The 17119-nt window shown below is 34.7% G+C and overlaps 2 protein-coding genes across 2 annotated transcripts; one reads left to right on the top strand and one right to left on the bottom strand.

The window, feature by feature from the left end:
* Positions 1 to 1898: 1898 nt before the first annotated feature.
* LOC18107427 (uncharacterized) lies at positions 1899 to 7676 on the bottom strand. Its single transcript, XM_052448250.1, has 7 exons — positions 7475 to 7676; positions 6500 to 6857; positions 5579 to 5724; positions 4566 to 4842; positions 3727 to 3999; positions 2610 to 3137; positions 1899 to 2103 (listed from the first exon to the last, which is right to left on the bottom strand). Exons 2-6 carry the CDS (start codon positions 6806 to 6808, stop codon positions 2655 to 2657), a joined length of 1488 nt encoding a protein of 495 aa, XP_052304210.1. The 5' UTR covers positions 6809 to 6857; positions 7475 to 7676; the 3' UTR covers positions 1899 to 2103; positions 2610 to 2654.
* Positions 7677 to 14447: 6771 nt separating this feature from the next.
* LOC18107429 (proline dehydrogenase 2, mitochondrial) lies at positions 14448 to 16895 on the top strand. Its single transcript, XM_006373430.3, has 4 exons — positions 14448 to 15056; positions 15588 to 16233; positions 16324 to 16564; positions 16658 to 16895. Exons 1-4 carry the CDS (start codon positions 14487 to 14489, stop codon positions 16695 to 16697), a joined length of 1497 nt encoding a protein of 498 aa, XP_006373492.1. The 5' UTR covers positions 14448 to 14486; the 3' UTR covers positions 16698 to 16895.
* The last annotated feature ends 224 nt before the right edge of the window (positions 16896 to 17119 follow it).

The raw sequence follows: 17119 nt of genomic DNA, 5'->3' as shown, positions 1-17119 counted from the left end.
TATCTTGGTAATCAAACATACTGATACTACTATCTTTTTCCAGTCAGCTAGTCTAATAAATTATCTCGGTTATTTAAAATGTCAATAACATAGCTATCAAATCCAATCCGGGGTTGACCCGGTCAAGGGAGCGGGTCCTGAATTACACGGGTTGACTCGAGTTAACCTAGAAAAAATTTAAAAAAAATATTTGAAGTTTTAATATTTCATATGAAAAAAATTAAGAAACAACTCATGTGAATATAGGCTATACATGTTGTAAATAATGAAATTTAAAATATTATTTCAAAATGTTTTTTTATCCCACATTGAAAAGATATTATACTATCCTTTTAAGTTGAAGCATTTAAACCAAAAGAGTTTTTTATCCCACATTGAAAAAACATAACTTTTTTTCTTGTGAACATAGAGTATATATACTAAATGGTTTTAAATTTTATATTGAAAAAATAAAATATTTTTCTAATATTTATATAATGAACTTTGAAAATGATTAATAACCAACTAAAAAAATATAAAATGAGAGATCTCTAGTAAGGAGAAAAAACATATTTTTTTTTAAAAAAGAATCTTTATCAGATTTTGTTGGGTTAATTAAATTTAATTATTTTATTATTTTTTCTAGTCTTTTATCTTATTCAAATTAGTCCAGCCACTATATCCCGGATGAACCTCCCATAACAACATTCCGGATTTAATAACTATAATCAATAACTCTTTTCAATCCGTTAGTCTACTAAATTATCCTACTATCTAAACATAGATCCCATGATTACAAGAACATAAATACCACTAGCTTTTTTCTCAATCAGATAGTCTAATTTCATCTTTTTTATATATTCATATCATAAATAATAAATAAATAACATGTATTGAAAGAAATTACAGTTATATGATTCTAGAAGTTTATTATAAATAGCGAAAGTGAAGGACATTTACTGTACTTGTGTCGTAATTCCATGTTACTGGACAGATCATATGACCTCTCCTGTACAAACAATTATTCAATCTTCAAACACCTATTTAAATCATACATTTCAAGCCTTCTCTTTTAGATACAAGTTTCGGCCAAGGTGAGTTTCTACCATTTTAAATTTGTTTTTAGCTTTAATCCCTGTCTAAGATTATTATAACGATTTAAGTTTAAAGTATTTTTTACTTAGAAATGCATCAAAACAATATTTTTATTATTTTTTAAAAATTATTTTTAAAATCAGCACATCAAAACAATATAAAAACATAAAAAAAATTAACAAAAAACAATTAAAATTAAAAAAAAAACAGTTTCAACCATGTTTCAGACAAATTCTACATTATTCCATCTCAATTCATCAGTACATGATTTATTTCACATTTCACAAATTAATTATATAATTGTACTCATATATCTCATCAATGTCTCATCATATTAAAATGCTGTAGTCAATCGTGTGACTTGTTCCGTCCCCGTCCCGGGTTCGACTCTCTATGTGCACGCCTGTCACCCCCGCGGTGCCTTACCTGCTCCTGGGCTTGCAGGATGTCCAGTGGGCCATGGAGAATAGTCGTGGTGCGCGTAAGCTGACCCGGACACCCCACGAAATCAAAAAAAAAAAAATTTCAAATTTCTTTGGAAATTTAACTACAATGAAAGCTTTATGCTTTAGTAGAACGACTCCACTTAACTAGATTAGTTGGAATCTATCTTTTAGTAGACCAACCCGACTTGACCAGCTTGAGCATATAAATTGCATTCGAGCACCAGCTTGAAACTTCAAGAAAAGTCGTCAGTATCAGAGCTTTACTTGAATAGATCCCAGAATGTATTGCAAATTGCACACTCAAGCACTTCTTCTGTGTTTACTCTGGCATGGTATATGTAAGCAGAAAATGGTGGATGCTACGTTTAAAGAGCGATGGCGAAAGTGACTGCTCTTTTATATATCGACGAAGATCATTTGGACCTCCCCAAAAACAGAGAAAGAAAAAAACATTTGCTAGTCGCACGTTGTTTTATTAGAACTAATCAAATTAGTAAATTACAATGTGAAACACTCCTCTCGTGCCAATGTTGCAGAAATGGTATGCTTCTCAATCGTACAACTCCCAGCAGCTTCATTAAATCTGCATAACCACATCATAAAACATGTGAGCCTTGGGAAAATAAATGCTTTTACAGCAGCAACAAAAACAAGCAGCTCAGCCAATTCAATATTTGACAGACATGAATGACTAGCTAAAGAGATAGACTTGGGCACAGAAAATACATCATGATTCAAGTTTTCAACAGCCAATCACCAAGTGCTTTTGCCTTTTGGAATCAAAAAAAAATTTGTAAAGGGTCAGGCAAATCTCATCAGTTAATGAGCAGGGAAACAAGAATCTTGGTGTCTTCAAAATTATGGATTGCGCAAAACTGGACAGTATGTGTGACCACTTGCGGGGACTGACCATGGGCATCTGAGGATCTAAGAGAGAAGGATCATAGCGGTAGTACTTTTGGTTTGCGTTAATTTTGCACGTTAGAACAGATTGTTCATATTTCTGTAAAGCAGAAGCCTTCAAATTTCAATTATTTTGAAACATCAGATCGTGGCTTTTTCTTTATCACTTTTCAGCCAAACAATCACCTTATTCAGAACCCCAGGCCCGCTAGCAATTCGTAGAGAAGCAGCTCAAGCATTTAGTTCAAGAAATGCCTTGATAATACCCATCATTTGTCCCCCAGGAAACCGTCCAAGGCATCCTCTTGCTGCTGCTATCTCACTAAGTTCACAAACTGAATCACCACTGAAAGCTTTAAGCTGTTTGCTGCTCCTCTCCTTTTCTGCGCTCTCAGTTTCCACTAGGTTTTCACCAGCCTTAACAACTGGAAGAGGAAATGGATCAAGGGAAGTTTCCATGATGATAGACTCTCCACCTACTGCACCCACAAAATCTCTCAACCGGCACATGGAAAATGGAACTGGTTCAAAACTATGGTCTCCATATTCAACTGGTGTAGAGTGATCTCCAGTGACACAAAGGAAGTACTGGAACTTTCCAGTTGATTCTGCCTGCAAGAGGAGCTTGGCCAGCTGGCCTATAGCTCGATCCACAGCTTCCAATGCTTTAACTTTCAAAATGCTTGCCTTGTCATGGCCTGCATCATCTATTGCCTGAAATACCAAAAATCAAGTAAATCAATCACCAATAAGACATTGAGACCTTGTAATCTAAGCATAGAGGTCAGACATTCAACCTTTCAAACAATTTTCTATCTAGACCAGATAAGTCACAAGGGAACAAAATAAACTGGTAAAGCAATTAGGGAGAAAAAAAAGAGCCTCCAAGCAATAAAATGATTTTTAGAGCCATCAATTTAGCCTTGTCAAGAAATAAAATGAGCTATTTTTCCAAACAAAATGCTGAATATGTCCTGAACTCTTACAGTCTAAGCTCAATCAGTCTCATTCTTTTTTTGGGGGCATTGAATCCTGGAAAGGATCCATCTACTAGAAAGTCTTTGGTCTGGGACTAGACAGCATAATTTACAATTTCTGCCTAAAATGCTAGCAAGCTCATGATAGTATTTTCTGTCTAACAATGATTAAATGAAAGTTTTAATTAAAGAACAGAAAAGAATGAAAGAGGCTATACAATAAAAAAATCTCATTCTGCTACAAAAGGCAGCATTGTTTTAATTGTGCAGTTGATGTGAAAATGGCAAAAAGATAAAGATAATACACGGACTTAGAAGGTTAAGACCTTAATATGGAGAAACCCAAAATCATAGCCATCTGGTCGTCCTGGTTTGTGCTCGTCCTCCCCTGGTACAAATACATTGGGAGAAGACGCCAATGGAGCTGAGAGTGCCTTAGCTATGACCGTTGCTTTGGAAGTCAAAAGTGTTTGATAATCTCCAGTTGCTCCAGGAGCTTCTAGGATATCAATATCTAATGATAGCCCTAAACCAGCTATGATTTTAGTGGGAGCTACCATGCATGGCCATAAACCATGTTTATTTTCAAAAGAAGGAACCTGCACAATAATAATAAGAAATATACTCAAATCTGTACAGCATAAAAAGACTATATATAAAACATCTCATATGATACAAGTCTTCATTGAAAATTTCGGATTCTTTGTTCCTTTTATACCCAATAATCTTCAAATAAGAACACTAAAATCCATCAATTTTTTGTTGCAACCTTAATTATTGCACAGACATGGCAGCAGAATGCAACAGTCCTGCCCCTCTCATGCCGCCAGTGATGTTTAGTGTTGCTAGATGTGAAATTTTACCTCCCATACAATTTTTCATCCAAACAATGAGACATTCACAACAAAAAGCAAGACCACCCAACCAAGCCCAGGACCAAACCAATACTTGAATAATCTAGAAGTTTCTCATGTTGGCTCAGTTATTGTTCATCAAAAAAGTAAACATCAAGGGAACAGTATCAATGAGGTTTTTCAATTGATAAAGCAATTCCCATCTCCTGATGACTAAAATGAATAAGAAATTGAGATTTAGTTTCCTAGATTTCTCACTGCCTTATCTGGAAAAAATGGCCATGATTCATTGAATGATTGAGACAAGGCACCTCAATTCGAATGCCACATCCTCGTAAGAGGACAACATTAGCAATATTCTTTCCTTCTGCTGCTCGTTTTGCATTTAATGGGTGAGAAACCAGAACACGAGATATCTCCCTGGATAACTCATTAACAACTGCAGCTGTATGTCTTGCCTCATCAGTGTCATCTAAGGCTTCAGCTTGAAGAATTAAGCGGTTGTCCTTCAGTGGATCTGTTCCTGATATATTACAACTCAGTCTTGGCCCTTTCACCACCACTCCACATCTATGTTCTGTGGCATACCTGTAGGAAGTGGTTTCTTGTCATATTTTCATCTTGTGTTAGAACCTTGAACTTCATCAACCAAAGGACAAAAAATGTTTCATAGTATAGGTTTCAGACAATTTACATGGGTTTATACTGGATAATTGGAGTGGTATAGTGAAAAAAGACAGTTGGCCAAGCACATTTACCATGTTGAACTTGCTTAGTTAGGCATGCTTTTTTTCTCCTCTAACCTTATCTTAAAGTCATTTAGATGTTACCAATATAGAAGACACAAACACCCCCAAATAACCAGACAATAATAACAGAAAAGGGTAATTAGCATATATATAAGAAAATTTGAAACTTGAAGGTTCCAATCAAACTTTTAAACGAGAAGATCATTGATGCAATTTTCTAAAGCAACAAATTGAATTAAGCCATTCTCAAACACCTAAAAAAAAAACTTGGTAAGAGCTCCTTCACATCAGTATGTGAGTTTGATTTTTCGAGTTTGTTTGCAGCCAACAAGAGCAAGGTTAACTCAAATTGTTCATTGACGTGAAGAAGTTTGCAAAGAGTTTGTGAATAACCTAGTCTAAGCAAGTTCATCTAATCGGTTTATTTGAGGGTCCATAAATTTCAGATAAAGAAGGGTGACTGCAAAAAAATAGAAGGGTGGCCAGTTAAATTTTTTTGAATATCCAGTTTATTTGAGTGCATTCTTGTTGTCTTGATTAATCAAGAAATTACTGCATTTGCAAAGAATCTGCACCTGACTCTGACTTCATATTCCGGGAAAGACGGCAACTTCATTCCATCCAGAGCTGCACAGAGAATTGGCCCTTCTTTATCAAAATGCCTGTCAGCCCTTCTACTGGTGACTATTCCAGTTTCCTCATCTAATGTTGCAAAATTTGACTGCAGATAAAAAGCAAACAGAAATGGCATTAAATGGGTAAACCAACAACAACAAATTCTAGTTTCTCCAATGTTAAAATGTAGTGCGCAAAACACGTAACTGGAAGCATAAAATATGAATAACAAAAAATAGAAAGGGATGGAAAGGAAAAAACCATTGAGCTATGTTAGAGCTGGAAAATTGTCTACTTCACAGACTGCAGGGCTTTTTCTACCCACCAAGTTGACACAACTCTCTGTATTAATATATAGGTAAAACATAAGGGACTATTGGGGGAAAGAGATTCACGTTAAGGCCATGAAAGTGAGTAACAAACGTTTTAAATGTTCCCACTCTCTGACAGGCAGAAGAGTTTTAATGTGGAGAGCATAATCCCATTAATAAGTAAAAAACAATAGCAAGATAATTCAAGAATGTTCTTCTCTGATTTAAAAATGCATCACAAGAAAAAAGGAAGAAGCACATGGGATTAAATTCAAGATCTAAGCACATATGTTGTAATCATGTACAATTTCTCTTGATAAAGACAAATCTTTCCATCCCTGTTTCTAGGGTATTAAATATAGTTTCTTTGTTCAGTTGTGCATGCAGTGAGTAAAGGTTCATGAGTAAATGACAAAGTTCATTCTTTAAGTATGGAATATAATAACTCTATTTACTACGACAACATCCCACATGCTTAATACAAGAACAAGGTAGTAATCACCCAAGGGGCAAGATCACAATAAAATAAATCTTGAAAAGTGGTTGAAGTAAGCAAAGATGCATACTCACTTTGAATGCAATATCGCCAGGAGACATTGCCAATCCAGCACCCATGGACTCAAAGGCTCCTCGACCCTTGTAGTACACTCGTGGGTCATAACCTAATAAAGAAAGGTGAGCAGTGTCACTTCCACAACCCAAGCCTACTTCAACTGGGTCCATAAGGCCATTAACTCCGGCAGATGCAATAGCATCTAAGTTCGGCACGTTCGCTGCTTGCAAAGGAGTCTTGTATCCAAGTCTTGGCAATGATACATCACCCAACCCATCAATCAGGATAAATGCCACTCTCCTCTTTGGATGCTGGGCAGTAACCATGCTTCTATATGTTACGTCTAATTCTGCCTCCTAGTTAAATTACAAGTAGCTGTGCAAAAACAACATGAAATGAAAATTTTAATTATAGGTTAATTCAAAGCAAAGAGTTTCCGAGCTGAGTCAGAAGACAATTTAAAGCTACATCAAATATGAAAACAAACTGCTTTGAACTCATGTTCCTTAAAATGTACTGATTTCAGTTATGGCGTGCAAGTCAGTGGTAAATCACACGGTGATTAGAATTATCATAAACTCAAAAAGCCAGTGACTTCAACAAGTAAATCATTAAAGTAAGTGATACATTGGTGATATACATATCTAATTCAATCAAGGTGCTTTCTAAATTGAAAATCCATAATTACTTCACTGTGGCAGAGACTGATTTCTTCAAATTAACAGCAAAACACAAATTGGGTTTCTCACATTATAGCGAAAACACAGTAAAAAAAACGACCAAAACGGTCTAAAATCAATCAAAGAATAGCCCAATAAAGTATTAATCAACAACAACAAAAAGAAAGCAAAAATCAAGTGCTTCAATTCCTCCAGTCATAACTAACCAAAAAAAACTTTACTTTCAATGATTCTCCGATGAAATCTTAAGAAATTAACAGTTTCATGTTAATTAAGGAATAAAACAATAACAATTAAGGAATTAACTCTTGCCTCAAAAGACCAAAAAACGAAGAAGAAGCTTCAATGGTGATTTCAATTTAGTTTATTTGGTCTCTGATGAATCCACTGACGAGTAGGGTTTTGATTGTTTAACAAAGGAGAATCTTTAAAAGATGAATATCAGGGTCAGTGTCACCCTTTTGCTCTGTTCTTGCTCTGGCTTTGAAGGGCTAAAACTAACAGAGTATCAAGAGTCCAGGCAAGTAGATTTAAATAAATAATAAATTTGTGTATTTACGTTTATCTCTTATGATGTTTGGTAAATTAACAGAATTGCCACTTGAGGGGTGTGGTTGGTTATCTGGATATTCGTGCTCTGCTCTCAGATTTGTCTCTTCCAAGATTTATGCATGATCAAGATACTAGAGTTTTTGTTTATGGCATTAAAAAAATTAAAAAAAAAAACAATCTTAATTGTTTGGGTCAACTTAAAAAGCTAGAATAAAAGCTGAGCCAAATGATTAGGATCTTCTCTCTCTAAATTTTTCCATAAAATGTGTATAGAAATGAACATCCCTTAAAAAAAAATGAATTGGCGTAAATTAAAAGAGAGAAAAAAAAACATCGAAGACACATCAAAGCTTTGATCAACACATCTTTATGACTATTAGAAAAAACTCGAGATGAATCTACGATCATCAAAAAAAGTTATTAATATTGGCCAGAATGAACCATGTTGTTATAGGACTAAGAAAATTATAACACCTAGGGGTGAATTCGACATTTCATTAATATTAATAAATAATACAATTTAGTTCAATTAAACATAATAACCAATAATATAATAAAATGCTTAAAATAAATAGGTAAGAAAAAGAATTTGTAAACTCAATTTGTAACATGGTTCAACAAATCACATTCATATTTTAACTACCAAACTGATATTCAGTATTGTATTATTTTACTAGTTTAAATTCAAAAATATAATAGTCATTTAATGAATTGACGATAAAAATTTTACACTATTTAAAAATATTATTTTTTAAAAATATTTTATCATTTGATGAAACCAGATTAAAATTTTTTCCTCTTAAAAAGATATATCCTCTTCAAAAAAAAAAATTCTCTGTGAAATGACCTCTTCTAATATTTACAAGTGTGATTTCCCCTGCATCCTTCCATTTTCACCTCCAAAACAATTCACCATTGAAGAGAAAGAATCCAATCTTATTTTTCTCGGTGCTTAAATTAATTGGCAGCTCAATTGAGATTTTCTGGTAGGGACGGAATCATCATAGTCACAGCATTCCCCACCTTGTGCTCGGGGTAAGTAAAAAAATCAAAAAATCAATTAAATTAAAAAAAATTAAAAAAACTGAATCGTGAAAAAAATCAATTAAATTGATTAGAATATTTAAAAAAATTAACCGGTTCGGTTTAGTTTTGATTTCATAAGCCTGAAACTAAAAAATCAAATCGAACCGCAGTTAATAACCGAGCCAAACCGGAAAAAACCGAGCAAAATTAAAAAAACCGAGCCAATCGATTGGGTTTCAGCTAAACTTGATTATTATTTTAGATAAAAACTGAACCGAACTGAAAATAATCACTCTTACCCGGTGCGTATTCACTTGTTTTTCTGTGATTCCACCTCACTTGCTCTGCTGAAACTTTCTTTGGGTAGACGTTCAGCATAGAAAATAGCTAAGTTTTAAATGGTTGGCTTCATCCCTCCCTGTATCTCTGGATTCTTGGCCTTGCTAGTATTAAGCAAGTTTATCTAAGAGGATGGAGGAGGATTAGGAATAAGTTTATCTAATCCCTGGTTTTACCTTTACCTTTATAGTTTGCCAATTTTTTTGTCCCGTCTACAGTCTTTAGACGAGCACGACATGGATGGCCTACTGTTCATCAGGGTTGGGTTGGATTTTTTATAAAATAAAAAGGTAATGTTCAAACGCTGTAAACGTATTTTAAAAAAATTTATGACTAGATATTATAAGATTTTCTTAAAAAAAATTGTGATTATCAATCTTTAATAATTCAGATATAAAAGGATAAAATTATATAAAAAACAAGTAAACCAAACAAAATCTAAAAAAATAAAATAGCAACAAACTTGGGTGAAGTCGTGAATGAGATTATAAGAATGGAATAATGTAATAGAAAAAAAAAATTTAATTTTAAAAAGGATCGCGTTTTGAAGAAAAAAACAAAAAAGATTAAAAAAATAAAAGAAAAAAAATGACCTTAAAAATTAATTAGGCCTTTTGGCCAAATTTGTTGTCTATATCATAAGACGGAGATAACTTGATTAAAAGGAAACCGAAGAAAATAATAAAGTTTGTTTTTTAAAATAAACAACTTTGAATAATATAGTCAAGAAAAAAAGATGTCAACTCATGTTCACTTTTCAAATCCATCACCCTAGTTAGTGACTAAATTGGATGCCCTCCATTTGGAAACCATTATTTTAAAATCAACTTGATCCGACAGGTTGACTCGTGATTCAGGAGCTTAAGTCGGGTAGGGTTCTAGAAAAAATTAGAGGAGAATTAACCTGGTGTGAAACAATAAAAAAAACTCGGGTTAACCGTGACTCGATCAACCCGAGGCAAACTTAGTCAAAACCATATCAAAATTCGTTGAGTATTTTTCTTTGTTTTAATTTTTTTATAAAATAAAAAAATTTGGTTTACTTAACTAACTTATGTAGTAAAAAGAAAACAAAAATGATGGTACTCAAAATAATCAAATCAAGGAAGAAATACTAATAAGTAAATCTAATATCCAACACAACATAATAAAATCAAATTATTTCTTAATTTAAAAAATAATATCTGTAAAAATTAAGATTACAGATCTACCAATATGACTCTTACAGTAAAAATATTTATTAAAATAAAAAACTGGAAATATTTATTTTTTAAATAAATTTTCACCTTTTTTTTAAAGTCATAAATTGCAGTAAAAATACAATTCCTATATAATCCCCGTATGTTTCTCCCAAGTCATAAATTGCACCGTGGGCCTTTTCCCTTAAGAAAGATCGTAAAAAATGCCTCTATTTCCCATCTACTTGACAGTTATGTCTCTATAATCCCCTTCCCTAGGGAGAGAAGGCCTAACTAGTAATATAGGAAATTCAATCTCTCTGCTAGCTTCAAATCAAAGCTTGACTAAGCAGGATAGGAAGCAGCGAAGCTAAGTAGCATGTCAGGGAAGGGATTAGCTGGGAAAACTTGATGAGCAATTGTGTCTTGCCATGCTTATTAATGTTAAAGTTGTATGTAAGAGGATGAAAAAATAAAGTGTGCATCGACATAGATAAATGGTGATTTGTTCTGGAGTTGAAATTGAAAGCAGGAGGGGATAGCAATTAGCATGGTATCTGTAGGAACAGTACCTATGAACATTATCCAGGGAGCTGCTTTGGTATATACATGTATGAAATTTTTGGCTCTGACAAGGGCTCTACAACTCTCGCATAAAAATTAATGGATCGGTGCTGAAATTATTGCAGATTACATACAATGAAGCTTTATTCCAAAAACATCTGTAGATCATTTTGCTAGTACAATCGGTAAAGTAAAACAAATCATATTCTTCTTAGAAGATGTGGAGAAGGGATATTTCTTTTCTATAGCCCTTACTGGCATCCAATCATGTGTCCTTCAGTGCTTTTCTTTCTTTTGTTCTTTGTAAGGAATCTAAGCTAGACAAAGGATTTCGTTCTTCTTTACCTCTTTGCACGTAAAAGACCAAATAAGGCTCTGTCTTCTGATGCGTGTTTGTGATGTGCCTTCATATGAGAGAAACGCAGGAGTGATTTGTTTTCACTGTTGATGTGCGAAGAGATTTTACAAGTATTGACTTGGGATTTATTCTTAGAGAAATTTACTACTACATAACCAGTACATTATCTGTGAAAAGATCGTAAGTGGCTGGGGAATTATATCCAAAAAAGAATAAATGAATGCACAGTTCTTGGTTTCTGATGTTAATTTTAGCTTTTCATGCTCTTTTCCCTCTGCTTGCATGTGCACACAGCCACGCGTAGATTAGTTTGTGTCATAATGATGAAACTATATATTTACTGCAGCAACTAGTTATATATGAGACATCAGCATCGGAGCTGGATATAATTAGAGATATTTCTCGGACCTTCCCATCGCATGTTTTCTTCCAGCAGAGACATGGTCCTGGTCAAAGGTCGCTGTACAATGTTTTGAAGGCTTACTCTGTGTATGATAGAGATGTTGGATATGTTCAGGTCTGAGACTTGTGTGATTTATGGATCTTAAATTTACTTAATTCACTGACTGGAGAATGACAGTTCAATTGTTAAAAAATGCAGGGGATGGGATTTTTAGCTGGTTTACTACTTCTTTACATGAGTGAAGAGGATGCTTTTGGTTGTTGGTTGCATTGCTGAAAGGAGCGGTCCATGCTCCAATGGAGGGATTATATCAGGTAATTCATTTATACAAAGAGCTTCTTGTTCACATTTGTAAAGTTGTGGTTAGCTTAGATTATTGGCTGTGAGATGCTAATTCCCTACAATCATAGATATAGATCACTGTCAACTCAGCACAAACTGGGCGAGATAAAGCAACACGATGCGATAAGATTTGCATTTATACATCTCTACAAGTTTTCATGTGGCTTTGTTGTGGTGGCTTGGTGTTTCAGGGAGAGTGCTGAAAGGAAGCGTTATCATCCATCAACTTCCTTGACAATACATGCACCATATAATGGTGGTGTCACTTGCAACTTTTCACTTAATAGTAGCTTATAGAATTATATCCTCTGTTAGCGTTAAAAAAAATGAACTATGCCCTCTGCTGATGAAATCAGGCTTGAATTTCCTCTGTTTCTCTCCCACGCACACCACTCGTGCACGCTTACACTTGGAATGCCTTGATAAGGAGCTGGGACCGCTTCTTGATAATTTGTTTAGCCAATTTCAGAATTACAAGATGCATATTTATCTACATTACAATTTCAAATACCATAACCTAGAGGGGTGGCTTACCGCTTCCTCAAACTTAGGAAAAGGCCAGCCACTATGGAGTTTTAACTTTGATTCCGTACTCCTTGTTATTTGGATATGTTCAGGTCTATTTACCTTGGTAATAATTACACTTGCTACTTCTTAGAAGGAGAGTTGATTCACTTCATTTCTTTTTGCTTCTTGTTCCTAGTTAAAGATTGCAAGTCAACAGAAGTTTCTTGTGCCAACCAGCTCATAAAGATTTTCGCTGACAGAGAATTCTTATCCAGCCAGATTGGGTTGGTAGTGGGACATCATCACAGAATTAGGGCAACAGAAATGCTTCATCTGTGTCATCATCGAGAAAACGTGCAGTTGCAAAATTGTTCTTGAGTATCCTTAAACATTGTAGAATAGGTGAAGATATATGTTGTCTGGTCCCCTGTGCTAAGCCTGCAGATACACATTGCTTGGAAGCATCTTGATTCGTTTTTCAATTAGAAGATAGATATCAAGAGCACCATTGAAGAATCGCCTTTTTTTGATAAGTTCCATGCATTTGCTGCATCATGTCTAGTGGTTTACTTTCGGCCCATGCAAAAGCATAAGCTCTAATGAAGCTAATGTCTCGTCAGAATTTATTCCTAAGCAGTGGATGTTCGTGCAATTTGACAGAAGTGTCGGCATATCTTCCCTTTAATAATGGTGCTGGCAACCATTAAGGTTAAATTTGGTTAGGGTTTCAAGATAGAACAGAAACCTAGAAGATTTTAATAAAGATATAAATTCAAATTTTGTTTTCTAATTCAAGTATTAAATCCAATTAATACATTTCCCTTAAAAATTAGTGCAAAAAAGGAATGTTTTTTCTAATTCAAATTTTAAATCTATATCACATCTACTAAATACGTTTAGGTATTTTATTAGAAGAATAGCTTTCTCTCTAAGTAAATATTTGTTGAAGAAAAAAAAAGGCTTTGTCACTAGTAAAGATGTATTTGAAAGCAGAATCTAAATAAAACTGAAGAAAAAAAATATTTATAATCTGAATGTATGGTATATTCTCTTTTAATATTTTGCAGCATTATTTTGTTTAGATTAACGTGATTGCTCGGACCAGCTTGCATGCACCTTAACTAATCTCACGGGTCCTGAAATTAACGATCATGTAAGCCTCTAGTGGTCCTGATATTTGTGGGACTCGAACTGGTGATCTCTAAGGAGCAAACACAGAGTCTGATCAGTTGAGTTATACCTTTCAGGGTTAGCATTATTATTCTTTGGGTAGACTGTCAGCATACACATTATGGCCTTGTTAGTATTAGGGTGTGTTTGGAATAGAGGTGATCATTTTCAGTTCGGTTTGGTTTTTATCAAAAAAATAACCAAACCGGTTTTTTTAAAAAAAACCAAAACTAGTTCAAACCAACCGGTTTCGGTTTGGTTAAGTTATTTTGAAAAAAACTGGTTCAAACTCGGTTCGGCTCGGTTTTTTTCGGTTTGGGTTCAGTTCGGTTTTGTTGTTTCGGTTAAACCAAACCGAATTGGTTGGTTTTTTCAAAATTCTAATCGGTTTAATTGGTTTTTTTTCACGGTTTTGTTTTTTCGGTTTTTTTTTTTCAGTTTTCTTGGTTTAATCGATTTTTCGGTTTTTTTACTCATCCCTAGTTTGGAACGCTTTTTAAAAATTTTAAATTTTTTTATTTAAAATAAAATTTATTTTTATATTTTCATATATTTTAATGTGCTAATGTTAAAAATAATTTTTAAAAAATAAAATAAAATAAAAAACACTTTAAATAATTAACCATAATTCCAAATATATTACGGCCCATGAAACAAGACACGTCCAAGAGGATCGGAAATTACGAATAAGTTTATCTACATCTACCAATATGACTCTTGCAGTAAAAATATTTATTAAAATAAAAAAACTGGAAATATTTATTTTTTAAATCAATTTTCACCTTTTTTATAAAGTCATAAATTGCAGTAAAAATACAATTCCTATATAATCCTCCGTATCCCAGGACTTCGAAAAAAGAAAGCCTGAGATCTCTCCCACCTTTCATGGCCACCAAAGTTCTCCCGCCAAAACAACTCCAAAACCTCCGTTTCTTCATCACAAGGTCTCTTAACACCTCCTCCTCCTCCTCCTCCAAAGCCGCCGCCGCCTCTCCTCTAAATTTGGCTGAAAAACCCGAACCCCCTATCCAAGAACCTCCCACTATCATTCAAGAACATGCAAAACCATCCATTCTAGACTTTAATGACCATCAAAAACTTTTCTCAAATTTGCCAACCACCAAACTCTTGCACGCATCTTCAATTCTTCACTTGGTTTCTATAGGTCCTCTGGTTGACTTTGGGATGTGGGTTATGAATTCCAGGATTATGGAGACAGATAATATTGTACGTGATGTTGTGTTAAAGACGGTAAGGCATACGTTCTTTAAACACTTTTGTGCTGGAGAAGATGTTGTTGAGGCCAGAAGGTGTTTTGAGAGAGTTAATGAAGCCGGTTTGAGAGTAATGTTGGATTTTGCTGTTGAATATACAAGTAATAATGATGCTTGTGATCAGAATCTGAAAGGGTTTCTTGATTCTGTTCAATTAGCCATGTCTCTTCCTCCATCTTCTGTAAGATTTATGTCTTCCTCAATTAGCCATGATTAGCCCCATTTTTTTTTTCTGTTTATCAAGTTAAATTTGCTCTTTCTTTAATTAGTTTTCAAGGATCTCGGGTCTCTGTTCTGTTTCTCTTGAAATTGCTTTAGAGATTAGATATGGATCCTGCTGTGTATGTTAGTTTTACAGCTTAGGATGCGAGTAGAATCCTTGATCAAGTTGATCATGTGCAAGCAGTCGTGTCCAATTGGACTCCATTGGTCATATTGCACACCATTGACCATAAGAGTTTGGCAATATATGCATCACAGAAAGTGACAGAATGAGAAACAATGACTGTCCTTTTCATGGTTGAGGTGCCCCATCAGAAATTGAACACACTAGCTACAAGAACACTTCTTTCTTTTGGTTTTAGGGGCGGGGTGTCCTCGGGCAAGCTTTCGCGGATCTTATCGAGTTTGTTTTGTCTTTCTTTGATTTTGGCAGAAAGAAACCGACTCTAATATTGTAGGCTAATTTTATGTTTTTTTTTACTCGCATCAGGTGAGCAGTGTGGTGGCAAAGGTCACAGCAATGTGCCCCTTAAGCTTGTTAGAGAGAGTTAGTGATTTGTTAAGGTGGCAACAAAGAGATCCTTCCTTCAACCTTCCATGGAAACAGAACAGTTTTCCAATTTTTTCTGATTCTAGCCCTTTGTATCATACACTTAAAAAACCAGAACCATTAACCCCACAAGAAGAGAATGATCTCCAATTAGGCCAGGAGAGATTGTGGAAACTATGTGAAAAATGTGTCCAGGTCAATATCCCGTTGACGGTGGATGCAGAGCATATATCAGTTCAACCTGCCATTGATTACTTGACGTATTTGACAGCAATCAAGTACAACAAAAATGATAATCCCATTGTGTATGGTACAATTCAAGCCTACTTGAAAGACGCAAAAGAGAGGTTGTTACTTGCAACAAAAGCCGCTGACAAGATGGGAGTTCCTATGGGGATTAAGTTAGTGAGGGGCGCTTATATGTCAAGTGAAAGAAAAACAGCCTCTTCGTTAGGCTATGAATCTCCAATTCACAATAGTATTCAAGAGACACATGCTTGCTACAATGATTGTGTTTCTTTCATGCTTGAAAAGATCGCTAATAGCTCAAATGCAGTCATTCTTGCAACACATAATGTTGAATCAGGTAAAGAGATGAAGGAGACTCATGTGTGATTAATTATAGCCATCGGCATTGCCTTTGGATTTGATACAGGGTTCTGTGTACATTGTATAGGAAGATTGGCAGCGACGAAGGCAATAGACTTGGGGATTGAGAAGAGGAACCAAAAGCTTGAGTTTGCACAGCTATATGGAATGTCAGATGCGCTTTCATTTGGTTTAAGCAATGCAGGTTTTCTGGTTAGCAAATACACGCCATACGGGTCTATTGAGATGGTTATCCCTTACCTTCTAAGGAGGGCTGAAGAGAATAGGGGACTGTTATCTGCTTCAAGCATTGATAGGGAACTCACGAGGTAAACAAACTTTAACACGGACTCAAGAATCTAAAACCAGAGGAGGGTTTTGGAAAAAGGTCCCAAGAGTCATTCATTTTTGTTTTTCTGCAGGAAGGAGTTGAAGAGAAGGCTTAAAGCTGCTATATTTTGAAGTGAAGTTCAAAGCTTTCAATGACAAGCTGATAACAATCTCTACAAATAAAGAAAGTTAAAAATAAAATTTAGATGTAATGTAAATATGTAATCAAAAGCAAATTACTCGTTAATACAAAGTAATTCATGCTGTATTACAAAAAGAAAACTGTTCGTAGAATTATTGAATGGTAATGTCCTGCGACAGATTTAATTAGATCTTCCCTTCTGCTTCACTACAACCTGAAAAGTTGAAGTCATTCTTTTCTTACCCTCAAAGGGACAAGCATGTTGATTTGGATGTAAACTGTGAAAGCAAACTGTAATCAAATAGAGCTTTCATGAGTTCAGCAAAGTTCTTGTACATCAAAGCTTGAAAGAGACTTGAATGGTTCTTTGCCTTCCTGCAAGCATTCAAATTCACATGCTAGGTAATCAGCA

The sequence above is a fragment of the Populus trichocarpa genome, chromosome 17, assembly GCF_000002775.5.
Source record: "Populus trichocarpa isolate Nisqually-1 chromosome 17, P.trichocarpa_v4.1, whole genome shotgun sequence".
Lineage (NCBI taxonomy): Eukaryota > Viridiplantae > Streptophyta > Magnoliopsida > Malpighiales > Salicaceae > Populus > Populus trichocarpa.
This window is presented reverse-complemented; position numbering and strand designations above follow the sequence as displayed.